At 42.7% G+C, this 27,398-nt stretch overlaps 4 protein-coding genes across 7 annotated transcripts in view; 2 read left to right on the forward strand and 2 right to left on the reverse strand.

Annotated features, from left to right (window-relative positions):
- The window catches only part of SPAG9 (sperm associated antigen 9), a 62,890-nt gene extending 61,326 nt beyond the window's left edge, over nt 1–1,564 (reverse strand). For both annotated transcript variants that reach the window (XM_080356636.1, XM_080356635.1), the window contains exon 1: nt 1,182–1,564. In XM_080356636.1, the coding sequence (XP_080212762.1) occupies nt 1,182–1,487 (306 nt within the window). In that variant the 5' untranslated portion in view covers nt 1,488–1,564. The remainder of the gene's footprint in view (nt 1–1,181) is intronic.
- A 6,212-nt stretch (nt 1,565–7,776) lies between these two features.
- Nucleotides 7,777–9,808, forward strand: LOC308047754 (nucleoside diphosphate kinase-like; the record flags this gene model as incomplete). Its single annotated transcript, XM_080356459.1, has 4 exons — nt 7,777–7,905; nt 8,404–8,505; nt 9,235–9,347; nt 9,691–9,808. The coding sequence occupies 4 exons, from the start codon at nt 7,777–7,779 to the stop codon at nt 9,806–9,808; spliced, it is 462 nt and encodes a 153-aa protein (XP_080212585.1).
- Nucleotides 9,809–11,753: 1,945 nt separating this feature from the next.
- Nucleotides 11,754–14,105, forward strand: LOC308047753 (nucleoside diphosphate kinase). Its single transcript, XM_080356458.1, has 5 exons — nt 11,754–11,788; nt 12,011–12,143; nt 12,701–12,802; nt 13,366–13,478; nt 13,889–14,105. Exons 2-5 carry the CDS (start codon nt 12,015–12,017, stop codon nt 14,004–14,006), a joined length of 462 nt encoding a protein of 153 aa, XP_080212584.1. The 5' UTR covers nt 11,754–11,788; nt 12,011–12,014; the 3' UTR covers nt 14,007–14,105.
- Nucleotides 14,106–14,525: 420 nt separating this feature from the next.
- Nucleotides 14,526–27,398, reverse strand: part of MBTD1 (mbt domain containing 1) — a 28,940-nt gene continuing 16,067 nt past the window's right edge. For all 3 annotated transcript variants that reach the window (XM_080356359.1, XM_080356360.1, XM_080356358.1), the window contains 10 exons: nt 26,944–27,078; nt 26,376–26,464; nt 24,940–25,174; nt 24,578–24,633; nt 24,207–24,311; nt 23,217–23,364; nt 20,580–20,662; nt 20,029–20,263; nt 19,300–19,377; nt 14,526–18,410 (listed from right to left, as the gene is read on the reverse strand). In XM_080356359.1, coding sequence (XP_080212485.1) covers nt 18,292–18,410; nt 19,300–19,377; nt 20,029–20,263; nt 20,580–20,662; nt 23,217–23,364; nt 24,207–24,311; nt 24,578–24,633; nt 24,940–25,174; nt 26,376–26,464; nt 26,944–27,078 — 1,283 coding nt within the window. In that variant the 3' untranslated portion in view covers nt 14,526–18,291. The remainder of the gene's footprint in view (nt 18,411–19,299; nt 19,378–20,028; nt 20,264–20,579; nt 20,663–23,216; nt 23,365–24,206; nt 24,312–24,577; nt 24,634–24,939; nt 25,175–26,375; nt 26,465–26,943; nt 27,079–27,398) is intronic.

The raw sequence follows: 27,398 nt of genomic DNA on the forward strand, positions 1-27,398 counted from the left end.
TGGTTTGGTGGTCCAAGAGTTTGGGGAACACTGTTCACACCACATTACTTCATAGAAAACTACTGAAGTCCTGGAACAATTTGCAGACATTTTTCACTTATTTAAAAATACTAGGCATACAAATATTTGTACAGGGCTCACATTTTCTAAAGTAAGTTTTTGTTGTCAATATAGTCTTCACCCATAGTATTGCTGTTCTTCTGATTTTTGGAAAATTTCTCCGGTAAGAACAACTGCAGAGATAAGGACAGGACACCACGCCTGGAGACAGACACAAGATGGCTTGTTCTATTACAGATAATGCTGTCAATCCAATTTCCTACAGGAGTTTGGCAAGACAATGAGCTGGAGGAATTTAACCTGCACAGCTGCTTTCTACTGTATTGCGTTATCATCTTGCAAGCTTCGCATTCTTATTTATGCTGAAGTAACTCTTAGATACTCATATCTCAATTTTTATAGTAATATCTTAAGTCAGAGTTTTTGCCATTGAACAGTCCACACCACCTGTTGCTGGCTGCAGCTTTTATGTACCAACTTTGAAGAACTACAGTCTAGACAGCCTGTATTGCTGTATTTTTTTGCACTGCCTTCTCACTCTGTTTTATAAACACCCTCTGCAACTGGGGTGAAATGGACAAGCCACCTCCTACCACCGGGAAAATCCCGAGGGAAAGCGAAAGCGCAGAGCTGTCAGTGCAGGGTTCCATGTTCGCGCTGCTTTTCTCCCAGGGACCTGGTGCCTGGCAGGGCAGCAGCGCTTCAGAAGAGCTATTTAAGAGTCTTCCAGGAAGGGCCACGCTGAGAGAGGGCCCCTGGACAGACAGACAGCGCGGACAGAGCTCTGCCACAGCCGCCTCCACAGCCTGCACCGGCTCCGCCGAGGCACCGGAGCAGCCAGGGCCGGGGCTCTCCCCGCACACGGCGCGACCTCAACTCCCTCCCCGGCGGCTCCCGGCCCCTCACACCGCAGCCGTCTCGCGGGGTCGTGCGAGCCGGCAGCAGTCACCGCGGGGCAGCCCGGGTGCCGCCAGCACCCCGCCCACGGCGGCCTCGAGGGCAGGAAGTCCCCCCCGCCTCCACGGAGGAAACGCGGAGCCGCCGCCCCGCTCGGGAACGGGCTCCCGCCCTCCACCGGCTCCGCTCCCGCCTCGGCCGCTGGGCCCGGCGCCCGCCCTCACCTCCTCGGCCTGTTTGCGCAGCGCCTTCTCCCGCTCGTACTGCGTGAGCAGCTGCTCGTTGTCGTCCCGCAGCAGCTCCAGCTCCACGCTGGTCTCCTGGCTGTGCGCGCACACCGAGTCCAGGTTCTCCAGGACGGCCACCACCAGCGGCATCAGCTCGGCCACCACCTCCTCGTCGTAGCGCCCGATGAGCCGCTCGAACTCGCGGTAGATGGAGCCCGCCAGCCCGGACACCCGCTCCGACATCATGGCGGGGCCGGGGCCGCCGGGGTCCTCCTGGTACACCACGCCGTCCGCCAGCTCCATGGCTGCCGGCGAGCGCCTTCCCTCGGGGGGCCCGGCGGGGCGGCGGCGGCTCAGCGCTCCCGGCGCCTCCTCCTCCCTCTGCGGCGAGGCCTCGCCTGCAGCCCGGGCGAGCGGCGGGGGGGCGGAGCAGAGCGCGGCTGCGGCGCACGGCACTGACCTCACCCGCCGCGCCGGGGCGGGGCCGCGCGTCACGCGGGAGAGGCGGGGCGACCAATCGCCCGCAGCGGCGCGGGGGGCGTGGCCGAGCGAGGACGTGGGCGTGACCTGATGGGAGGTGGGCGTGGCCGTGCGGCGGTGGCGGTTGGCCAGTGCGGCCGTGCGGCCCCTCAGGAAGGCGCGTCCCGCAGCAGCGAGGCGGTCGGCGCGGAGGGCCCGGGCGGCTGCGGCACGCTGCGGGTCACCCGAGCAACAGCGGAGGCGCCTCTGTGTTGGGAGTGGGAGGTGCCGGACCCTCAGGCGGAGTGTTCGCCTCAGGGAGAGGTTTAGTATTGGGCTGTGGGGCTGGAGAAGAGGCGCTGAGGCCCCGCGGGGAGGGGAGAGACGAGCACAAGAGGTTGCACGATTAATCTTCATCTCTTTGAGTGGAGGATGTGAGGAAATGCTGCCCGACAGCTGACACGGAAGCGTTATTATTTATTTATTGCACGCACAGAGGCATAAATAGATCAAGTGATTCATTTAGGGGTGACTGACGGAGCTAAAACGAGATTTGAGGACTTGGCAGCTCCCGAACGCTGCTTGGGTTGCTGCGTTGGCTCATCTCCAACAGCCAAAAGACCTTTTCTTTCTAATAAGGTCTCTAGATAAATGAAAATCAGAAATCCTGTTCTCTTAGCAATAATCCAACTTTAAAAGCATCTTGCACTTGCCAAGAGAAATTGGTTTTCCTGGGATTTGGAAAACTGAAGTCCATTCCAGATTATGTGCTTAGTCATAGGAACAATGTGAGCTGATCTAGACATTTACTATAAATTTGAAAACATCTAGTGACATTCGAAAGTTTTGGAGTTGTTTCACTTCCCTCATTTTTATCATACAATTAATATTTGAGGAAATCATGATCATTAAGTAGAAGTATTTCACATACAAGGGAGCTGAGGAACTGAGTGGCCTAGTGACAGTGCAGGAACAAAGAAATGAGTGTTTTAAAACATGCAGAAGCCTGAGAACTGGTGGAAGTTTAACTGTGGTTATTGCTTTAATTTCCACTGGAGAGCAGTAGAGGTTTGCACAGTATTTTCTCTCAATTGGACTAATCCTAAGACAGTAACTGTGCTTTACATGCATGTGATGCATTGTCTTTATGTGCTAAGCTAGTGGGTCTGCACAGGAATGATGAGAGAAAAGACTTCATCTTTACTTGCTCCTGTCAGAATTGCTCTCTCCCTTCGGGTCACACATAGTTTCCCATTTCCCTCACTGTCTGAGTTGCAGAGGCACCAAGAGCCTTTGGGCTGGAGGTTATTGACTTGTGGGTTTTTTAGTGAGCCTGAATAAACTTTGTAGGAAGACAACAACCAGTTGGAGATGAGAGGTGGCTCCACTCTGCTCTTGGGATGAGGTTGCCTGGCCATGTCTCTTAATAATTGCAGTGGACTTTTCAACCCAGACCACACCACGTTATTCATGTGTAATACTGCATAGTGTGACGACAGTTCTAAACAACTGCAGATTATTGGGAGGTTAAAAATACACAGCATCTTGAATTGTAGCAGAGATCATTTTCCCTGTAGTGTTTTATAGTCATCGCCATCACACTCAGCAAATTGCACAAATACATCAGCTCAAAAGATGTACTTTCTGACAGACAGCAAAAATGGGTCAAGGTGTCTGCTGACAGCCTTTAAGGGAAGGGTCTCTGAGGATGTGCTATTTTTATCCTGTTTCTATTAGCAAAATTACAGATGTGGTTTCTTTCACAGCTGGAGCGAGTCCATCACTGAACAGGCAGGCGGTTGCCGTTAGAGCTGCAGCCAGACAGGCGAGCACAGGTAGAACAGAGCCATTTGTGCTCCTGTTTTATTTCTAGTTACCTGAGGGTTTTCCACCATGGATAAGTGAAGTATTTTAAAAGAGGAACATTAGAAAAATTACCTGGGAGCCAACTTTCAAGTGGTGTGAAAATATATCTTATTGAAAGTCACCGTGATCATATTTGGTGATGTGAACCTTGCAGTCGGTGTGACATTGCAAAGTCAGGGATGGATTAAAATAGAAGTTATGGAATTATATCCTACTTGCTTGCCAGGACATTAAGAGACCTGATGACCTGTCAATTTAGTGAACTAATCAAGCATGTGAAACATAATAAAGAAACCTGATAGTACTGTCTTTGTAGCTTTGAAAGCAGTGGCTGTCTGTGGTAACTACTACAGTAAAATGCAATTCACACTCGTAGGAAAATAACTTCCTGAAAAATAAATCAGTTTTCTGGATCATAAGAAAAAATATATATTCCCTATCCCTAGAAATAGCAGTTTATTTGAAAGTAAATTGATTTATAATTTATCAGGGAAGAATATTAGCCCTTGAATCAGTATGGGGTGAGAAGAGCTTAACTGGAACTTGTCAGGCTTGCAAGTCTGGGTTTAAGGAGCAAGAGGTGCCCAGCACAAAACATGAGTCCCGTGAGAACTCTCTGAATGTTCTGAGGGGTACAAATACAGGCTGTTAGCTGAGATCTTTATAAAGCTGGGGCCAAAAGAATTGTGTGTTTGAATTTTCCTGAAGTCTGGAGACTCATAGTCAGCCTTTTGCCTTAGGCATGTTCTAAAAATCTGTACTGGTTTGAAATAATGTGTAAATGGCCTGAGCTCAGTAATTATACTTAGTTCACTCACTGAGGACTTTGTATGTCTTTGCTTTCTCTTCCCATGATCCATCTGAATTCTTTGATGCTGTTGAAGCTGCTCTCGATAGACAGGATAAAATGGAAGAACAGTCCCAAAGTGAAAAGGTCAGATTACACTGGCCAACATCCTTACCTTCTGGAGATTCGTATTCTGCTGTGGGGACTCATCGATTTGTCCAAAAGCCCTATAGTTGCTCTTCCTCCATGTCTTCCATTGATCTAGTCAGTGCCTCTGATGATGTTCACAGATTCAGCGCCCAGGTGGAAGAGATGGTACAAAACCATATGACATATTCCTTGCAAGATGTAGGAAGAGATGCCAATTGGCAGCTAGTGGTAGAAGAGGGAGAAATGAAGGTATACAGAAGAGAGGTGGAAGAGAATGGAATAGTTTTAGATCCTTTGAAAGTAACTCATGCCCTTAAAGGCGTAACAGGGCATGAAGTTTGCCACTACTTCTGGAATGTTGATGTTCGTAATGACTGGGAAACAACAATTGAAAATTTCCATGTTGTGGAAAACTTAGCTGATAATGCAATCATCGTTTACCAGACACATAAGAGGGTGTGGCCAGTTTCTCAAAGGGATGTGCTGTATTTATCTGCCATCAGAAAGATACCAGCCTTCAGTGAAAATGATCCTGAAACGTGGATTGTGTGCAATTTCTCTGTGGAACATGACAGTGCTCCTCTAAACAATCGCTGTGTCCGTGCCAAAATAAATATTGCTATGATTTGTCAGACATTAGTAAGCCCACCAGAGGGGAACAAGGAAATAAGCAGGGACAACATCCTATGCAAGATTACATATGTAGCTAATGTGAACCCAGGAGGATGGGTGCCGGCATCAGTGTTACGGGCAGTGGCAAAACGAGAATATCCAAAATTCTTGAAGCGTTTTACATCATATGTGCAAGAGAAAACAGCAGGAAAGCCCATTTTATTCTAGTACTAGCAGCAATTAGAACAAGACTGGGTGAGCATTCCATGTTGGAGAAGTGATCACGCATAGAACACTCCATGCTGGAACGAAGGATCTGTGATTCTGTGATCTGTTTTTAGGAAATTATTTGCCTAGACTGACTACTTCTTTGCATTTTAGGTAAACATGTAATTTCCAATGTTAGTAGTTTTGGTAGAATTTTCAACAAGTAGGAAAGCTGTTCATTTACACATTAAAAATAACAAGGAAGCATGATTCTGATAATGCTCTGCTCATCGTGGATTAGTCTCAAAATGAGGTTAAAAGACTTGGCAAAGCTCACCCAGCAGACTGTGGTAAAGCTGCAAATAGCGCTTGTCCACCTTATGGCACGTCTGAGCTTTGATCGCTAAATGACATGGTTTTAACCAGGCTGGAAATAAATGTCCTGTTGCTGCTTTTGAGGAAATGTTATTCTAAACATCCTGTTTCTAGAGGCCTTTTTTCTATTATTAAATATTTTTTTGCCTTAGTGAGGATTACAGTATTAGAGCTTGTTTTAGTAGCATGAAACATCTTAAATAAATGTGTATACAGAATGTAGTGGATTGACAGTATCAGGAGAATTCTCAGACATTCTAAGTCCAACATAACTTTAAGGGAGACTTGCTAGAATGTACAATGCTGTGGCTTTTAAAACACCTTTCATTAAATCAGAGACCTTGGAAAAATGAGTAATCGGAGTCTGATCATACATGGAAAAAAAGACCCCCGAATACTGGTAAACAGGTTGGTTGAATAGATACTTATGTGAGATCTAGATTCTCCCACCAGAACCAAAAGACATGGATACATGGTGGATTGTAGGGAAGGGATCCCAAGTAAGGAAATCCGTGCTCTCAAAAAGCTGAGCTCAAACCCCTGTTAAGCAGCAGCTAAATCCTGCTCAGAAGGACATGAAATCCACGTTATTTTGCTTTCAGGAAGAGCCAGGGAGGAGAGCCTGGGAAGTTCATCCTTGTTTAAGAAACAAAACCAGGACAGGCAGGGATTTCCTCTCAGCAGGACACACTGAGAATGCAAGAACTCACGTGTCCAGATGTTTTATCCGCAGATCTCTCGAAGGGAATGGGATGCTCGAGGCACAAGAGTGAAGGGGTAAATTGTTGAAGGGTATTTTGACTCGGAGATCTAATATAGTGTAACCAGGGGAAAAACAATTGCCTTCCTTAAAGAGGGAACTTAGTGTGACAGTGCTAGGTTAATAGTTGGACTTGATCATCTTAAAGGTCTTTTCCAACCAAAACGATTCTACGATTTGATAATGTGATCTTTATTTAAATAATTTGTTGTGCCTTTGTTAAATAAAAATTAGATTCGGCGGCTAAGACTGAAATGCTGGAAAAGGGCGTTTCCCTTGCATCCTCACTTTAAACACCCCGCAAAACAGAGAATGAGCCGCCGATGGTGTAAAGCGCCAGCAGGCACCGTGCGCTCGGAGCTGCGGCCGCTGCGAGTGTCACAGCCGGTGACAGGTCAGACGGACGCGCTGAGAGGTCAAAAGGGAGCAGCGACCCAAATCCCATTAGCGGATGAGAAGGGGAGGTGCGGGCTGACACCCGTGGGGCGGTCCCGGGGGGGTCTCCCGGGGGTGTCCCCGGGGGCCGGGCCGGCGGCATGGCGGGGCCCGCGGCAGCGCCCCCTGCAGGCGGGAGGCCGCGCCGTCGCCATGGCAACCGGCCGGCCCGAGGTGGCGGCCCCGGCGGGGGCGGCTCCGGGTTAAGCCGTGGCTTGACCGGCCCCGGCTGCCGCACCGGGCCCGCCAGAGCCAGCCGGGCCCGCCAGAGCCAAGCGGGGCCGCCAGCAGGTGAGCGGGGCGGCGGCAGGGGGGCGGCGGTGGGGAGCGGGAGGCAGGACACCCCCGGTTCGGCAGAAGGGTCTCCCCTCCGCGCCCGGCGGGGGCTGCACCGCGGCCCGTTTCAGCGCCTTACTGAAACGGCACGAATCATTAATACCGGGTCCAGTGCCACCCTCCCCTGCAGCCCCCCGGGCCTGCATTCATATGTTACCTGTGTCCATATGTTGTCTGCGTGCAGACACACACTTGCAGCAAAACGAAACAAAAAAACTCCAGTAACATTGGTTTACAGATTAAAATGATGCATATGGATTTATCCAGCCTACTTCGCCCTAAATTGCAGCCTCCCACACCGCACTTGGAGCTGTGTCTATGACAATCTTTACCTTCCATTCCATTTAGTTTTTCTAATTTTAATATTTGCTAAGTACTTGTTTCTATATTTGGCATGCTGTTATTCTTTTAAACTTTTGTAGCACTTGTGAAAACCCATGTACAATGACTGATTTATCAAATCAGTGCAGATCGTGGGTTAGTGACCTTGAGCTGTGGCTGATTTAATTATAATAGCAGCTGATATTACACGTGATACAGGACTGTGATTGCACTTGCCTGCTGGTCCTGGAATGGTGACTTTTATTCCCTTTCTCCTTAGGACAATGGCTTCTATTGCCGAGCGCACGTTCATCGCTATCAAACCTGACGGAGTCCAGCGGGGACTGGTGGGAGAAATCATCAAGCGGTTTGAACAGAAAGGTTTCAAACTGGTGGCCATGAAATTAATACACGTGAGCCTTCCTTAATTTGTATGTCTCCTTTTTCATACAAACTGCAGCCTTAAAATAGAGCAGCGTGCCATACTGACAAACGCAGTCTTCAGAACAATTAAACCTGAAACTTCAAGGAGTCTTTTTGGATATTTTGGAAAAGTTCCAATTCCCAGCTCTGGCTAAATGCTTTAGACATGCTAAGCACGCTAATTTTAGTAACTTGATGTCCTTAGTCTGAAGAGAGTGTTCCTTTAGGTGCATCCCATACGTAACAAGTACCAGCTCACATAAACGGTCTGTATTGTAAAGATTCTTTCCAAGTCCAGGTGTGGTTAAAGCAAACAGTTCATATTTGTATCGACCAGAAGTACTAGGAACATGCCAGAAATGCTGCATTTTCAAGTGCGTGCAAGTTTTAGGATTAATATTGCTCTGTGGTTAATCTATGTGATTTCAGTGCGCTCCTAAGCTCTTACAGTAAGCTTTTGGTGGTTGGTTGGTTGGTTTTTAATGCAGGCCTCTGAAGACCTTCTGAGAGAACACTACATTGACCTGAAGGACCGGCCGTTCTACGATGGTCTGGTGCAGTATATGCACTCTGGGCCTGTGGTCGCTATGGTGAGTTCTTAAAAATGAAGCTCAACTAAGAAACGTTTACTGTTTATTTGTCTTACCTGCAATGAGATTGTGTTACCTATTGAATTCTAGTTTAAAGGACTTAAAAACCTGGATCCAAACACTGTAATTAGGAAGGTGTACTCTTAACTCCTTTTCCCTTAGTCTTTTTTCATGATCTTTCTCTCCTGTGAGTCCGTATGTTGAGGAATTGTTCAGGTCTGAAGGGTCAACCAACGCTCAGACCTTGAGAAACTGTAAACCTGCACAAAAAACCCGCTGTGAAATGCCATGCATTAAGCAAGATGAAAAATGGTGAAATATTTTTGCTATACTACTAAGCTATATTAACTTTGAAAATATTTTTCAGTCTTAACTTCATTAGAAGGGATTTTCTCCTTTGTTTTTTTTTCCCCTTGATAGTACATTTGTAAAACAGTTGAACTGGAGGTCCTGAGCAGCCAGTTTGTAAGGCTGTTCACAATACTGAGATTTCAAATTGTCCTCTTCCCATCCTTGCTGGGAGAGTATTTTGTGGAAGGGGAGAACTTCAGCAAACACTTCGAGAATCAGACAGACAAATTGGCGATAAATTATGTCTTGCTATTAGGAAATTCAGTTGGTGATTTGTGCCGTGATGGGCAGCATTGTGTAATTCTGTAAGGGGTGATTAACTCTTTCTCCTTTAACTACTGCTAAAATTTAATCATCTCAATGGATTTTTTTTTTGAGGTGTGGGAAGGTCTTAACGTGGTTAAGACTGGAAGAGTGATGCTGGGGGAAACTAATCCATTCGATTCAAAGCCTGGCACTATTCGCGGTGACCTCTGCGTTCAAGTTGGAAGGTACATTTTCAAACTGTTGGTATAATCTAACACTAAATGTCCGGTGGTATGTCATGGTATATGTCATGATATAGGCAGGAACTGCGCTCCATCCTTCTCTATCTTGCGCACGGAGCTGCTGTTCCCTGTGCCCATGTAAGGCCATGATCTAAAGATGAAAGTCCATTTGTGGTCTCCCCCGTTGACAAAAGTGATGAGCAAAGCTGGGCCTGCACACTCTGTGCCAGCTGCCGCTTCACAATTACACACAACTTCTCTCTAGCATGGAGACTGCTTTAAAAAACAAAGCTTGCTTTGAGTTCAAGGATTCTATTACTTTTATATCCACCTTTGCTTTTCCTAGGAACATCATTCACGGAAGTGATTCTGTAGAAAGTGCTGAGACAGAGATCAACTTGTGGTTCGCTCCTGAAGAACTGGTGGATTACAGAAGCTGTGCTCATGAATGGATCTATGAGTAAAGTGGAGCCTACACCTTCGGGTATGCTTACTGACAGCCTCTAGCTTCATATTAACTGCTAGAAACCCGTCCCAGAAATCCGTGAAGTTGCTCTGTAGTAAATATTAAATACAGTCTGTGTTTGCTGCTGCTTTGGTTAAAAAGCTGCCAAGCTATAGGTGGAATTGTACTTTTAAAAAGCTGCTTCTGGGGGTGAGAGATAAGAGACTGAAACACAGAGAAGTAAAACTTTCATTGTTAATGACACGTAACACATAGATTTTCCTGAAACACTCTGTACTCAAAGAGGGTATTTTGATAAACAGAAAAAAAAGTGGTAAGGGTTTTTTAATAAATAAATAGGCAAATGGTTCAGTTAATTTCGTCAAAACGTTAGAGGACGACTGGTGTTATGTAAGTATATTGATAGTGTGGCTGAACGTTGAGGATTGAACTTGATATCAAGCGAATCCCCATGCCCAAAACAGCTGCAGAAAAAAGCTTATTTGTGACACAGAGCGCGGCTGGGATTAAAATGACAACTTTCCTCTAGATTGACACTGTTTCAACTTGCCTTTTTTTTTTTCCCCATGTGGGATTTATCTAGCTTTTAAAGGAAGGATTAATACACCAGGCTTTCCAAAATGCCCTTTTATATGAAAAGGAGATTAATGTGAGGATGAGTGAGGGAGATCCACCTTCAGCCCCTTCACTGTAGCACTCCCGACCTTGACAGAGCAACAAGAGCGAGGTTTGTTTTACCAACTGAACAGCCAGTAATTAAGCTGCATCCTCATTAGTGTTCTTTCCCTAACAGCTGGAACTCCAGAGCAAGCTGTTCTTGGATAAGGTATTTCAGGAGTGACTGTAGCATTATTTTTTATCTATTTATTTAATCATGTAAAGAAATAGAGTCATCATACTGCTAAATGTGCTTCAGTAGAGGTGTGTGCACCTATCAGAGAAACCTATTGGCCTCCTGCAGGAATTTTAACAAATACTCACTAGCTGTGCTGGATGAGGAAAAAGAAATGTGTTGGGGTCAATATTATGTATTTATTTGTCTGCAGCATTGTATTCATTAAAGGCAAGAGTTTAATGAAGTTATTGTTCAAACTCCTAGATTTTTTCCTACAGCAAGTTTTTGTTTCAAATGTTAAACTGTGCAATGAATGTTGAATTCAATGCTTTGTGAAGATGTCAGACTCCTAAAAAGGGATGGCACAAAATAAAACATTTGCTGTTTAAGTGAAATAAAAGGTAATTTTCATTATATTGTCTAAAAGCTAATTAATGACTATTAGGAGAGGGAACAAACTCCCTGGGCAGCCTGTTCCGGGCTCTGTCACGCTCACTGGGAAGAAGTTTCTTCTCAAATTTAAGTGGAACCTCCTGTGTTCCAGTTTGAACCCATTACCCCTTGTCCTACCATTGGTTGTCACCGAGAAGAGCCTGGCTCCATCCTCCTGACACTCACCCTTTACGTATCTGTAAACATGAATGAGGTCACCCCTCAGTGTCCTCTTGTCCAGCTCCAGAGCCCCAGCTCCCTCAGCCTTTCCTCACACGGGAGATGCTCCGCTCCACCATCTTTCTTGCCCTGCGCTGGGCGGTTCGGTGCAGTTAAACACCCTTATATTTCTAGAGGAAAAGGCTCGCTCCCCCGCTGATGCAACTGGGAGCCAATAACCCCAGTGCGGGGGCGGGGAAGGCGACAGGTGCCGCTGGGCACAGTGCGGCCAGCACCTCCGGCGGCTCGGGGCAGCGCGGAGCAGCGTCCGCCGGCCGAACGGGCCCGGGCCCGGCAGCGCGGGCTGGCGGGTGTGGGCGGGCGGGCTCCCAGCCGAGCCCCCAGCCCCGCCGCGCCCGCCCCCAAGCGCCGCAAGCCGGGCGGCTCCTCCTCTCCGCAGGGCGGGGGATCCGGGGCCCGCCCGCCGCCTCCACCTCCTCTTTCTTCGGCGGCTGCGGTGCGGGCGGCAGCGGCTGCGGGAGCTGCGGAGAGGTGAGCGCGGCGCGGCGGGCCCGGGGAGGGGACAGCGCCTGGCCGCGGCGGAGCGGAGCGGAGGGCGGGGGAGGGCAGGGCCGGGAGCGGGGCCCCGCGGGCCCGGGGAAGCGCCAGCGCCAGCCGGTGCCACGTGGGCCCGGAGCCGCCATGGCGGGGCGGGCGGCGGCTCCTTCCGACCTTGGGCCCGGGCCTGAGCCGAGCGCATCGCTGTGCCCGCAGCGCCATGGCCGCCAACTGCGAGAGGACCTTCATCGCCATCAAACCCGACGGCGTCCAGCGGGGGCTGGTGGGGGAGATCATCAAGCGGTTCGAGCAGAAGGGGTTCCGGCTGGTGGGCATGAAGTTCGTGCACGTAAGTCCCTGCCCGGGAATCGCTCCGCCCGAGCGCTGCCCCTCACCTGCCACAGCAGGTACTTCAGTATGTGCTTGTACATCTTCCTGTGCGGCTCTTCCCGCGTCAGGACGGGAATCTGATGCTGTGTTCGCCGAGAGCTGGACGGGCCGCGTCACACGTCAGGCCACGTTTTCTATCTCTGCCCTTTCCTAAGGAAACTCAGTTTGCTGGGGTGGCTCAACGCGGCCTGATTGAGCGAGCTGAAGTGACCTTGGCTGAGAGGCTGCGCCAGGGAGCGCAGCCCAGACATGGTGTCCTCGCCTCATCGCTGAGGATTAATCTAAAACAAACTAATAATTTTGACAACTCGCAACAATGACGCCACTACCAAAAAAATGGCGTTTCACACGCTCCTTAATGTTACATCGGGGCTTTCATTGAAGCCCATAAAAGCATCACAGCTACTGTCGATAATATTAATGACTGGTGAGTCCGGTCTTTATTGCTGTAGTCTCACAGCTTTTCTGGGATGAGATTTTGAAGTGATATTCAATGTTTCATCTGTCCTTTTAAAGGCCTCTGAAGAACTTCTCAAGCAACATTACATTGACCTCAAGGACCGACCATTCTACCCTGGGCTGGTCAAATACATGAACTCCGGCCCCATTGTGGCCATGGTAAGCAGCTTGATTTTAACTTTAAAGAGGACATGGTTAAATATGTTTGTCTCACTCTGTAAATTACTTAAAAATATTCAGATACACTGTTAAGGAAACACTCTTTCAAGCTACCCAGTTCTGATAGTGGCACAATAAAAGCAAAATTAAAATGGAGACAATCAAGTAAGAAGTTACTACTTAAGAAGGAAAGTGTGCACGTATAAATTGCATATTAAAAGACTTAGCATAGATTAAGCAGAATTCCTGAAAGACAGTCTTGTACACAAAAGAATCTTCTGTTTGGGGGGAAAAGGGTTGGGCTCTGGGATCGTCCTCTCACAGAAACCCATCTTCTGTGCCATTCATGTTTGCACTGCCCCAAAAACCAACAAAACTGTCCTCATAGCATCTCCCTTGGTTCAGACTACATCCCAAACTAGGAGGGTCTGTGCGTCATCAGGCTGTTCTTATCCCACCGCTGCAGGGAGGGTGTTTCTTTAGTAAGTGTACGTTATTAGCAAAGAAAAGCTTTGGTATTTTGTTTCAGCACGGATTAATAGGCTTTGTCTTTTTTCCTTAAGGTATGGGAAGGACTCAACGTGGTTAAAACTGGGAGAGTAATGCTGGGCGAAACAAACCCTGCTGACTCCAAGCCTGGTACCATCCGTGGTGACTTCTGCATTCAAGTAGGAAGGTTTGTGCTCAGTTTGTTACCAGTAGATGTTAAAGCCTCAGTAGTGGTAGTATTTTATTCTAGAAATTCAAAATTGTTGGCAGAGATCCTAGTCTGATGGTATTTTATTTGCAGGTCACAGTCCATAACTGCCACTTAAGAAAATGGCTTGGTACAAAACTGACTTTTATTTGAAACACAGCCCCTCATCAGAGCTCCATGTAAGATCAGCTGGTATTAGGCTGGTATTAGGGAGTAGCCGTAGTCCCCCTGTCCGGCTGAATTAGCTCCTCTAGTAGATATTTGAATATCATACCTGCAGGCATAGTCTCAGAGCTCTAGCTGCTTCATCTCAGTTTTTCCTTATGGAGAAATACAGGTTGCTGAAAGTGTATTTTTATATGAAACAATACGTTTATCTCCTTCCCCAGAAACATCATTCACGGCAGTGACTCCGTGGAAAGCGCCCAGAAGGAGATCAACCTGTGGTTCAAGCCTGCAGAGCTTGTCGACTTCAAATCTTGTGCCCATGATTGGATCTATGAGTGAAAGAGTTGCTGCCATGAACTGTGCCTTGTGAATGCATCATCTCACTCCAGGCAGGGACCCGGGAGCAACCACCACCACGGTTAGCTTAGTCATTTCAGTGCTGTCAAATAAATGGATATGAACTAATTTGTTGTGTTGCATTCACTCTAAAACATAATATGGTGCTCAAATATTCACAGATGTCATTTTATCAGTCATTCAGTATTTTCCTCCTATAGAAGGAATCATTAACACAAACTTCATGGACAGGCATAATGCTTATCCAGTGCCACCTTCTCACATTGAAAACCTCACCTTGTGCTCAGAGCCTCTCAGGGTTTATTGGTGCTCAGACCAACACACCCAGTTCCTTAAAACATTCGTTTTCTTTACAAATGGGGGGTCTTTTCATCTGCAGTGTCTTAAAAGAGAAATAAACTGGAATGCATTAATGTCTGTGCCCAGGAAAGCTTTTAGAACAAAATCACTATTCACAAAAAAGACTTTTTATCATTTTTATTTTGTGTAAAAAAAGGCAAATTTAGTGAATTATTTTCATCTTGTACACAAAGTTATAATTTTAATGCTTTTCACATCCATGCTGAAAATCTGCAGTCTCGTAAAAATGAAAGTAACATTAATTTCTCCAAAAGCGGTTTTCTTTTCACGTACTTATGTACATTGCATGAGAAAGCTTTAAATAACTCTCTCATTGACCACACAAATTACCAAGAAAATAAAAGATTAAATTTGTACAGATATTGATCTATATATCAAATATATACAGAAATGATGTAAAAACCCCATTTGTTTTAATCTGGATTCCCGCCCCAACATTTTCCCAGGGGCCAAAGCAGATGCCTTTTTTTTTTGTAAAAATGGCTGTGGCTTTTTGTTTTAAATATGAAAATTAAAAGGAAGAAAAATTCAGTTTAAGTCACAGTTTTTTCAAATCCCTTCCCAATAAAGGATTGTTACCAAATATATTAGCACCATCGTACAAATATTGACGGGAGAGGGTATTCACATCACATAAAACAACAATTAAAAAAACCAACAAACAAACACTGAAACCCGTGTTAGTATCCGTAGAACAAGGAATCCGTAACTGCTTTGCTTTCCTCAGACGCAACAAGGGAAAGGTTAACGAGTTGTATTTAAAACAACATAAACATCAAAGATCGGCAGAGAGATTTGGAGCAGTAAAAGAAGCTGCAGAGTCAGGTACGCAACCTGCGCCACCTTACGGTTATAAAAACCTGTTTTGCCAAATCCTGGAGTGAGTTTGACCCCGCTGAAGACTCCAGGTGTCCAACATTTGCTGCTCGTTTAGCCAAGGAATGCGGCTCAGGAATGTGCGGTGCCGGTGCCTCGAGCTGTGTCACCAACACAGCGAAGCCCATACAGACACCCCGGCCCGGAGGTGCCCACTCTGCAAAGAGACCCCTCCAAATACACCTGGTAGAATTTTGCTCAGGTTTTCCTTAAACCTCTCCTAAGCACACGGTTTGCTTAGGATGGATTTCGCTGTGCTAGACAATTATACAATTTAGGTATAGCTTGAATTCAGAAACACAAGAGAAATTTCACACAAGTCAGGTGTGTGTCTGAGAATGCAAGTTGACTCACAGACTTTAGTGTTTAAGGAATAAAATACCTGTTTTCTTAAGAACATTATAAAGACTGACAGACTTTAAATCTGATTCTTACATTTCTCCAACACAGCAAGCGTGTTCAACTTGAGTGCTAATTTTGCCTCTTGACTGTAACTCGGAAATCAGGTACGACTGAAAAACAAAGTTCTGAGTCTGGGCAAAGCACAGGAGCCTGAGGTTTCACAGCTTGGCAACACACCTTGCCCATCACTACCCCAGATTTTCACATTATGAAACACGAACACAACAGTTTTTTCTAATGAATTCAGGAACTATCGATGAGAGAAGAAATTACGACTGTGCCCACCTTGTTTCGGTTCACTGGGACAATCTGCAAGTTGTTGCATTAAAGAAAAAAATCCAATAGTGATGTACTTACCAAACCAAATCAATGCTCGCAGAGCTGGATTTTACAGCAAGTTAAATGGAAAACACAGGAAAAAAATAATCAAGGCTCAAAGTGTCGTTATAATAGTCTCTAATGCTACTTCTCCAACCCATGCTGTTCAAAAGAAACATCATGGGTGGGTCAGAATCCAAGAGAATGTATTTGAAGTCTACCAAGCCTGACAAAGTCCTTTTTATGGCTATTTTAGAGAGCTAAAATGTCTTTACCACCTGAAGTTACAGATACTTATAACCTGATAACCAGATTCCGTCAATAGAAGAAGTTGTTGTTAAGAAGGGGTCATTATTTAAGAAATTTTACCAGTAAGGGAGAAAAGAATTCCAGACATTCCTACACTATACAGGACATTTGTTACTTCCAGTAGTAAATACAAAACTTTAGATATTTAACCCCTCTTGCATAGAATGAGGTAAACCTGTGCATATCACCAATGCTATGTACCCAAAGTTAGAGCAAGATTTTAGAAAATAATCAAATTGCTGGTTTTCAACTTTCTATGCATTTCTTTTTTAAGCTCAAACAACAATATACAAAAATGGTCTCCTGGGGCTCTGTGGGTTTATATCCTTAAAGCATTTCTTAGGCTGTAGGAACACAGACATTAATCAGTTTAACTTTTTTTTAAGCCCTAATTTATGGTCAAGAGTCAGATGATCACTGTACTGCTCTGAAGGGACCTGCTAAGACCCAGCAGCACTTACAGAACATACGCAGTTAATTCCTGAGAGTTTAGTTAATGAACCTTACTGGTAAAAGCTAAAGCTCTTGGTGCACGTTGTTCCAGTCACAGCTCTGCAGGGCTGATTGACTCTTCTATTCATCAGCTCCATGAACTACATCGTTTACAAAGAAGCACAAAGTTTAAAAATATGGAAAGATAAAATCCAAATTATTAAGAGTTCCTGCTAAAATACTTTGTGCTTTACTGGTAGTCATTTTCACTCTTTTACATTACTTTTGCCTTTAAAAAATCTGGACAGTTAAGCAAATGGGGCTAATAATGGGATGCTTGAAGTGAGACACAAGGATTGCAGACAATAAACAAATCCAGTTTGAGTTATACACTAGACAGTATATGATGTATATACTGTTCTCAAGTCTCAACTTCCATTTCACACTATTGCAGCAAGAAAAGAATATTGCAGGCTGTGCAGAACCGAACCGTTATTTTTAATCCACCATGTATGGCTCCTTTTAGCTCACCTGAAACCACGTGGAACATCAGTTTTGAATGTTTGGAATATTTAAGATGGTAAGGAAACACCCAGGTCTTTCTGAACAGCAAAAAATAGAAGAAGGCTCAGAAATACCTTCCCATGACCAAGGGAAGTCTGAGCTACTGTTGGTAGCTACAATGACTCTTCCAAAGAGGGGAGTTTTCTGAAGTTCCAGTTTGGCGCAGGGCTCTGTAAACGTTTGCTGGAGCCTCCCAAGAGCACAGAGAGTCACAGATAGACAAGAGCTTTTCAGTCCCAATCCAATGCCCACTGCAGTCAATGCAGACAAGGCGGCTGATGTTAATGGGCACTGAATCAGACCCTAAGGAACTTTAAAAAAGAAAAAAATATATATATAAAAAAAGTATTTTAAACTAAATAAAAACATCTTGAAAAGTTAAAATCTTCCTCAGGTGATGGCTCCGTTGCAATTGGGGCTACTCACTGAGTAGAGCTTTACAGGACTATCTTCCACATACCATTTATGCCTCTAAATTAGGGCTTAAATGCCTTATTTTCACAATAAAAAAAAAACAGAGGCGTGACCAGCGCAGTTCACAAGAGTCTAAAAGTCTCCCAACTTGTACCAAAAAGGTTCATTTGTTATGACAGTTCATTTGTATTTGCAACTATATCTTCCTCCAACCGCTTCCCACAATCATGCTAATTAAACTTTAATCTTACCAAAAAATTAGAATTTCAGTTCTTGTTAACAATGCACAATAAATCTGAACTTGAAAATATTACAAAATTCTTTCAAAAGCTTCAAATACAACACAAAAGTGTCCATTTGTTTTTTTTTTTTAATAAATTGAAAAAATCTTTTTCACTAAAATAGTTTCCCCGCCCTTCCAAAAAATTCTGAACTGAGTCTAACTCATCTACAGTCAAAGTGCCCCGGGTACAGTCACCTGAACTGTACCAGCCAAGTGGGAACAGAAGTCAGTCGGTGTTGGAGAAAAGGCTCTTCTGCCATCACCAGCACAGAATCCCAGAATCGCTCTCCCCCAAACTGCGGAGCTGCCTCACGGTTCCTGTCTGATGTAGTAACCGGCAGATCCGTTGCTCTCCTGGTCAGACGCTCCTTGGAGGAACCCGTACTCTTCTCCATCCAGCAGCTCCTCCTTCAGCTGCAATGAAGACACTACAAAGAGAAGATGAACAGTAAAGATCCATAAAATTCAAAGCAAATACAACTTTTCCTTAAGTTTACTTAGTATTATTTAAATTGGGAACAGAGCCCTGATTTCCCTTTTTCTTATCTTCTGCATTTGAGTGATTCTGCTCGTAACACTCGGTGTCCCACAGAAAGCAGATTCTTTCTGGTCATTAATTGACCCTTAAGTTATGCTCTAATATTAATATATTTTAACAAATTGCTTACAGTAATATATTCTCTACAGGGTTCTCTCAAGGATTTTGTATTTTAAAATGCTGGTTTAAGGTAACTGAATGTGTTAATAGGAATAACGACTGTCACTCAGAATAACACTTGTTTTACTCTTTTGTTTACTTCCCATTTAGTCTTTATGTAGGTAAAACTAAGATTGACTGTTGGCCATTTACAATCTACAAATCACATTACTTAGCCTAATTACTATAAACGGTCTATGTGAGACAAGAAAAAAAGACATCAATAAAGATTCCTTGATGCATCCTTAAAATGTTAAGATGTCAGAAGATAAGTTTCATTCAAGCAAAACAGCTTTTTTGGGGTAGTTTCAATCTTTTCTCTTCTTTCTTTTGTAAAAAGAAAATAGAAATGAGATCTAAGACATAAGAAGTTATGCATAACAATGTCACAATTACTTGTTTATATGCATTATCAATGTATCTTGAAATGCATAAAAACAGAGTGAAACCTTTTATAAAAAGGTTAGTCTCAATAAAAAAAGGTTCCTTTCATGGCATACTGCACCTTTAAGCGTAACACCTGTTTACATGCAAGTATTTCCAAATAGAAGAGGGATCTAGGGAGAGATTACAAACTTTAAAAACAACAGGATAAGCTCAAACACAATTTGGTCACCCACTTTTCTTATGTCCTTTGTACTGTTGCGATTTAGCTTTTTTCTTCTGTTTTGACGAACTCGACTGGCTATCTCTTGACGCTGCAAAAAATTAAGAATCCAAAATTTAAGTTTAGTATTTTGGAAAAAGACTTCGGAACGTGTCAAAACCGCTACACAGTTACAAAATTTCTCCTTAGTGACTGAATGAAGGCAGAATGCCTTTGTTGTTGAAAAAGCCTTCAATTCAACTACTAACAGTAACTACTATTATCTTCCCATTAAACAACACTTCAAATTACTTATCAATTATTATTGTATAATTTGACCTGACAGGACGAGTCTTGATGCACTAAAAATACAGCATTCTCACAGAAATACTTGTGCACATGAACAGCTATGCACACACCAAGTTCCATCAAATTCAGTATGGAAAGCATAAATATATATTTGCAATCTTTAAGCAATATAAATTCCCAGCAATACTATCCATAACTGATAAGTAACAGGCTTTTCCATAATAATAATAAGCATCTTATGGCATTAAAAATAGTAAGTAGCCACAGAAACACTGAGTTCTTCAAATTCAAAGTGGAATACATTTGAACTGCTACCTCTAGACATCAGCAAGAATCTGTTCTATTTTTGTTATGCCTGGTGACCTGACTGGAAAAGGATGAAGTGAGGAAAACCATCACCCACAAACAGGGAGCAGTAAGTGACTGTGATCTTATATATAAAATGGGAACTCACATTGTGGCGCTGGAGGCTGCAGCTGGTACCCAGTGAGCTGACACCATCCCACTGGATACAGGTCTGGGGACTCGCAATCCACCCACTGATCATATTCATCCTCCCACCCATCGAAGTGTATCCTCAAAAGCCGATGGATGATGCGAGTCACTGTGGCCACACAGACCAGGCGAGGTTCCATCAGATCAACCGCCTCTAGTTTCATTCCTACGTGAAACCCGTGGTTTGGAACTTCCTAGAAAAGCGAACACAAGCAAGGCCAACATCAGTAACCAAACATGGTAATTAAGATGGGTTAAGCACAGCGTTGAAGTAAGTATTTTGGCCAGCCTAAGGTAGGAATATACCAAGTACCATTTATAAAGTTTCATGTACCCCATGTTTAATATTTCAGAAATATTCAAGCTTAATAGATTCATATGGTTCTTATTTCTAAAAGCCTCTGTTCTCTTAGATTTTCAAAACTGTATTTAATGAAATGGTTTATCCCATGCAGCCAAAAACTTAAAGATAATCCTAACTACAGTGTAGACATGTATGATGTTTATTACCTTATTGAAGAGCTTTACAGGTGCTGCTATTGAGTCTGTTTCCCTGAGGTAGTCAAACCATTTAAAAGGGAGTTTTGCATAACCTGTGAATTTTAAACAACAGTTTCATACACGAACTGCAAACTTCATGTGTAAGAACAACAACAAAAATGGTATGTTAGCACTGTGCTATGGCTAAAAAGACAACAAAGAAGCAAAACATTAACATCAGAAACTTCCACTCTCTGAGCTTTGGTCTATGGGACAAGAGTCAGCTGGACACGGCTAATTTGCAACAAACACGATGAATGAACCTCTGGATAATATAGAAAGTGTCATTTCACATTAGGATTAATCATTTGTAATTGAAGCTTTCTGTCCACGTAGATCCTTGATCTCTACAATGCCCCACACAAAATGACCCAGGACAGATCACATCTAGTGTGTTTCCTGTGGGGAAAGAGGCTCCACTACCCAAACACGAATTGTTAGGAACAAAGGGGTAAGTTTTAAAATATCCATGCTTGTTCTTAAGTAAGGCTAAAAATAGCAATAATATGAAAAAATACAAGATTCTCCCCCCAACCTTAAAGCTTTTATATAATGGGAAAAAAAAAATCCCTCAAATATGTTCAGCTTTCGTTCATCTACTGAACAAGTATAAAAGACAGAGGACTATCTCACACTTTGGGCAACTTCTACAAGTGCTTAAACCAACAATACTCAAATTCCAGCTGGAGCAACAACAGCTTGAAAGATTTCTTTGTGGTAGCATGCAGTGCTGGGCACTCTGAAAAAACAGCAGCATAGCGGGCATGGCATGGGGTGCTACGGGAGGCAGTTGGATCTTATTGAAGCGGGGACAGCGTGCCCCCCAAATCAGTCAGCACTGCAGAACTAACGTTCACAGCCCAAACTGCAACCCCTTCTTGAATGTGCCTGAGCATCTTCATCTTCCTCTGATCTCAGCAAGAGATGAAGATGCTTGGAAGGAATGAGCTTGTAAGTGTAAAGTCCAATGATTTCACGGCAACTTAAGTCATCCACACTGCAATCTGTATTTGGAAGAGTGCTCACTATGGATACATAGTATCTGCACGAACAGATGTAGCTGGATGGATAACAATTAATAAGGGTACTAAGGTATCAATTTTGCATATTAATGCTTTTTTTCTTAATGTATCGTTCCTTTGGCTAGATAAATATATTTGTATGCAAGTCCTCCAATCAGCTTCTCAACACCACACACAGGAGACATGAGCACGTGGTCCTTATAGTCAGAATTAAGAAACTGTCCATTTTAAAGCCCATAATTTGGAAAGCAAAACACACCCTTCGTAAGAGCTAAGCAGCTTTGATCACTTTGATCCTATTTAATATGTTAATGTGCATTATGTTCTATATTTTACTCTTGTTAAGTCCTCTTTCAAATGACTTCCAGATTATTGCACGTGTGATTTGTAATTGCCTCTCAGTGGATGATACAGGACTGTTACAGAAAACTGCAGTAAGAGGAAAACACACATGAAGATAAAGAATAAAGCTGCCATGATACAAGCAGCACAGAAGTCTCAAATGCATCAACAACAAAATTCACATGCTCTTGTGTAGTGTTTGACGAGAAAAGGGCAAAGGTTTCAACACAGAAGGGAGGGTTTTTCCTCTTCTGTTTAATCCATTTAATGTATTTATTTCTAGACTGATTGATGTGCGCGATTTTCCCTCCCACAAAAACTTCTCCTATTGCAAGCGGCTTCTGCATCACATTTTTTGAGGGGTGATTATTCCCACTAATTTCTAGTCAATAAAGTCAGTAAACGAGCTGACTGAAAAATAACAGTAAATCTGTCCAGCTGCACTTTCCACATCCTCAAAGATGACAGATGTATTATTGTGCAATAACGAAAATAAGAAATTATGTTAATTACGTTGCATTTCACTGTCTTTGTAGTTATTACCTAGAAAAACAATTCAATAAATACAAGTAGAAGCATGCGAGAATGAGAATGGAGGAAAAAAAAATCCATATAAATCCGATGTCTGCTGTTACACAGCTGGTTACAACCCCTGTTATAAATTGCCAGATCAAGGCAATAAGATGGAAAACCGATGGCAATATAGTGTCCTGTAGGCACACGTGCCAGCGGACAGACAGATTTCTCTCCCAGATGGGATTATGCAGCATCCAGCTCCAGTGACAACTTCCTCAGCGCTCAAGGTTGCGCATGTTCCTCAAAAAATTAACTGGTATTGTTGTGAATTAGCCCAAGATTCTTTAAAATGTCTGTTAATCCTTTTGCTGGCCAGGACTTCCCAAGCAATGACATATTCTGGACTGTCCTTTTAGTGATGAGTGTACTTCCCGTTCACTCAATGGGTATCCTATGCAACTAGTGGCTATCCTCAATTTCTGACAGCAAAAGCAAATTATGTTAGCCAGAGAATCAGATGTTCAGTTTGACTTTTTCTAAATGAAAAGTTTGTTATCTCTCTTTCAGATTACTTGGAAGTTGTCCTGTTGTATTTGTTTCAGACTTGAGCAAGTCCTGAAAAGTGACATGAATTTTGTCGACTGAGTTAAGAAACAAAGCACACGGCACATACAATATGACTGAGAAAAATATTCAAAATACAATGTGGTCAGAATTCCATATGTACCTCTGGGTGGAGTTAGTTCAATCATGTTAATTTCACAGAAACCAACAGGGAAAATAGAAGGGCAAGTGGCATGGTAACAAAACCAATCAGAGCCATCTGCTGCTTCTGAGCCATCAATCCCAATCATAAGATAGCCATCTGCTAAAACCTTGGTAAAGAAAAACAAAATTGGACATTAAATACCTTTAACTGGGTGATATAGCTAGAAAGAAAGCATGCCATGTTTCAAAAGAGTGAAAAGCAACTCAACAGTAACGGAAGAACACTTAGAAGGACATTCAACTATAACAAAACACATAACCCCAAATCGTACCTGTCGCCAGGATTGTGTGGACTCTTGGCAAATGTACCTTTCTTGACGACAAAGAGATTACAGATGAACATTTCCTTATTCTGATCTCTAGTTCATTTTTCTTGTGAACATTGGTTCTACTGCTAAAGCTTTATCATTCACTCTACTCTTTGGCTTGCAAGGATATGCTGCACACCATTAATAAGAAGTCTTGAGATTATAACCACACTCCTCAATGGTGAGGTTATGCAATTCTGCTAAGCTACTTTTTACATTTTCTTCCTCTTTAAAACAGATTTCACATGTATGGGATGCCTTTCAATCAAGCTATGAAAAAAGCACATTCTTAAAACGTCTTCATAGATTTCTGCAAATATGCAAGATGAGGTTTCTTTTTGAACAGTAGCAAAACATTTGGTATAATCAGCAGACGACTGTTGTGCAAATTAATCTCACAAACATACTATATTCTAATTAAAGGTAAGGCTGAGTTTCCAGAGATTAAAGTAGAAAAAAAAAAAGTCACAAGTTTATTCTTCTTCCTAGCAGTTGTATATAAACAATTAATGGACCTATTCCATATATGTTCATTTTGTTAATGAACTGTATTTATTTTGTATTTGAGCTGTATGAATCCTGAATAGGAGTGGTAAAAGGATTCTTATCTACCTTCCCAAAATCCACATTTGTTTTCTTACCTTTCTAATAGTTGCCACACATATTGCTGAAAGGTTTAAGGGGTCTATAGCTTCCAATTTCATTCCTTCTTTAAACCATTCTCCAGCCGCGTCAACCTCTTTTACCTAAAGAATCACATAACAGCACCAGAATCTAATAAGCCCGAAACAAAAATATAACCCCACACTGTCAAAGAAACAGATTGAAATACCTGTTGTATCATCTCTGTTCATGTCAAGGAGGCCAAATTAGTAAGTGTTTTAATAAAAAAAGTAATGTTTGTGCTGGGCCTATTTCCAAGAGTTATAGAGTTTCAGGTCTGTTTTATACACATCAGAAACTAAAGGTCCTCAACCAGCTCTGAGAAAACTGCTCTGGCTAGTGAACTCACCTTCATAAATAAATGTGGGGGTGCATCAAAATGTCCATCCTGTTTCTTTGTAATATCTACAAGGAATAGAAGTGCAGAATTACTCAAAGGCTTTGTTAACGGACCGGACAGTACGTTTTTCTGAAGACGTTAACTAGTACAATGCAATCATTGGTGTGCGAGGCCCACGGTTTATAATAAGGCTGCCACGAAAATCTGGAGGACATAATCCATCTAATTCCCTTATTGACTTCTACCCAAAATACCTCTATAACACAATCATTTATGATTTATTAATTGTATAAAGTGACAGTACTGCTTAAGTCAGACTTCTCCAAGCTAATACTGCCCACAAAGACAACCCCAAACCACAAAAATCTTACCAGATCTTTTAAATCTGTGTCCTATACTTCGAGACCAACCGATATGATGAATGAGCGGACTGTACATATGGCACCAGAAGTCGTCAGTTTTGTCTTCACTCTCTTCATACACCAACCGTAACCGTCCCCCAATGACACTTTCCACAACCGCTACCCTTGTTCGACAAAGGTGCGTTTTGTCAACCACTTCTACTCGCATGGAAGTTTTGAACGGGTACTGCATGCTCTCTGACACCTTAAAGTAACAGGGGAAAAAATAATCTGTAACAATATACTCTTTTTCCTTTGTCATGACTTCTGCTACTAAACCACAGTATCAAAGCACTTTTCATTTAATTCAAGTACTTGTTAATCAACCTGTGAAAAAGACGTAAATTATTTCTCTTATATTTCATCGTACAAGGAGAAAAATGAAATGTTTCAGAAAAATAAGTAGAACAGAGCCTACAATACTTAAATTGTATCAAGTACAACACAATTCTCATAGGTTAAAGGAATTTTCCATTGACTTGATGAAAATTTGTGCCATTGTTAACAATGGATAAAGTTACCTTGAGAAACAATTCTACAAAAAAATAACGCCCAGCTGGCCCCTCATAAACACTTTCCTTCACAATATACCAAAAAGAAAGCAATAGAATGGAAATAGACATTAATCTGCCTGTGACAACACATTCTATTTAAAAAAAATCATTATCTGTCACTTGTCATTTCCATTTTGAACTCCCCCAAAGTGTTGAGACCTCGCCAATTTAATTTGGCTGCCAACTGCACCAGTTTTTAAATAGCAATGAACAACTGCAGAAAGGTGGGGGTTGTTTGGGTGTTTGTTTTTTAACGTTGGATGCAGTGTAAGACAACAATACAATAGTCTCATATTCCTGCTAAAAGCTGTGTACCATCTCACAATGTAAGTAAACTTACAGCACACTATAGAGGCAGCTGCCACACTTAAAGACGTGACTTAAAGACAGCAAAAAAAATCTAGCCCAGAGCAGATGAAAAATATTAACATTCAAAGTACATACTTTATTGCATCTAGATACGTGCTATATTAACAAATTTTGTTCAGTTTCTTGAAATAGTACATGATAAAAACCACTCCTGAATTACAAAAAACAGTTTTAGTTTTTCTTACATATCACAGGGTAGCTTCTTAGAAAGTTTTTTTTTAATTGTGGCATTTTAAAATTAAAATAGACTAACTAGATTTTAAAGAAACTCTCCGCTAGAGGAAACGGTTTTCCAAATACGTACTGACAAGCACGGACATAAATGGAGAAGAGAGATTCCAAGGAAAACTGTATTTAGAGGGAGAAACTACTGTATCATCTTCACTACAAAAGGAGCTATTGTGCCATTGTAAAATACTTCAGTTCTTCACATTGTGCTGCAATTTTGTTTATAGTATATCATTGATATTGCATCAGCCTTACCTTCTGAGAAAAGTCAGGAGGAAGTGTTTTGGCACCAGTAAGTCGTTTCACTAGAAAAGCTTTCCAGTTTGTGTATTTGTGTTGGATGGCTGTTGCAAATGAAGGGGAAAAAATAAGCCACTGATTTTTAATTGTGTCCGTTAGAGACAATATTAGAGTCTGGAATATGTAAAGAAGAAATCCCAGATGACTGTTAAAAAGCCTGGATTACAATAATGACAAAAACTTATTTAGAAAATGAATGCTACCCAAGAGTCAGTTTATGGGTATGCCAGGGCAAAGAATCCAATACCAAAATATAAATGAAATCAGTGCACGTTCACACCACTGATTAGCTAACCGCTTCCACTTCCATCTTAAAAACTTTAAGTCACATGAGCTGGGCTACTCCAAGAAACAGTTTCAGCATCAGTCAAGTCCTTATTTTCCCAAAAGTTAAAACGCTTTATTTCATGACTATTGAAAGAGTTGATATGGTAAAAATATACTTTGATATCCGAACCATGAGCCAATTTAGTTTAATAAAGACAGACATTTATATAAATCAGTAAGGTCACTATTTACGTACTTCGAGGAGGGACTAACGGCTTCCCACTGGTTGCACACCAACCAACTGGGTGGATGTCAGATCCACAAACATTGCACCAGAAGTCAAGACTTGAGTCATTTTCAAAGCCTTCATATCTTAGCAGAGCATTGTAGCCTGAAAGAAAGTAGCCCCGTTTAAAAAACCAAAAATTAAACAATTATCTAGACTAGAACTTTTTATAGAACATTATTCTTACGGCATATTTCTGCACATTGTTAATGCACAGAATTGATTACTTTGATAAACATGTGTATGCGCTATCAATAAGTCAAATTTTAATTAAAATTCAAATTCTTGAACTATAAACCTTTAGACGTTTTATGTAGGAGGACAAAATTAATTACCCAGAGTATCTGCTTTTTCATATCTTAGCTATGTGACCTTGAATATTTAACTTTTAACCAAGTGATTTGTATAACGAGGCTGGCTTACTA

Source organism: Nesoenas mayeri, assembly GCF_963082525.1.
Source record: "Nesoenas mayeri genome assembly, chromosome: 19".
NCBI classification, from domain to species: domain Eukaryota; kingdom Metazoa; phylum Chordata; class Aves; order Columbiformes; family Columbidae; genus Nesoenas; species Nesoenas mayeri.

Bases quoted from the DNA above. Each gene is read 5' to 3' on its own strand.
- LOC308047753 (XM_080356458.1), top strand. From the start codon at position 12,015: ATGGCCGCCAACTGCGAGAGGACCTTCATCGCCATCAAACCCGACGGC. The intron at 12,803-13,365 runs GTAAGCAGCTTG...TTTTTCCTTAAG, and splicing joins CCGGCCCCATTGTGGCCATG to GTATGGGAAGGACTCAACGT. The intron at 13,479-13,888 runs GTTTGTGCTCAG...CTCCTTCCCCAG, and splicing joins TTCTGCATTCAAGTAGGAAG to AAACATCATTCACGGCAGTG.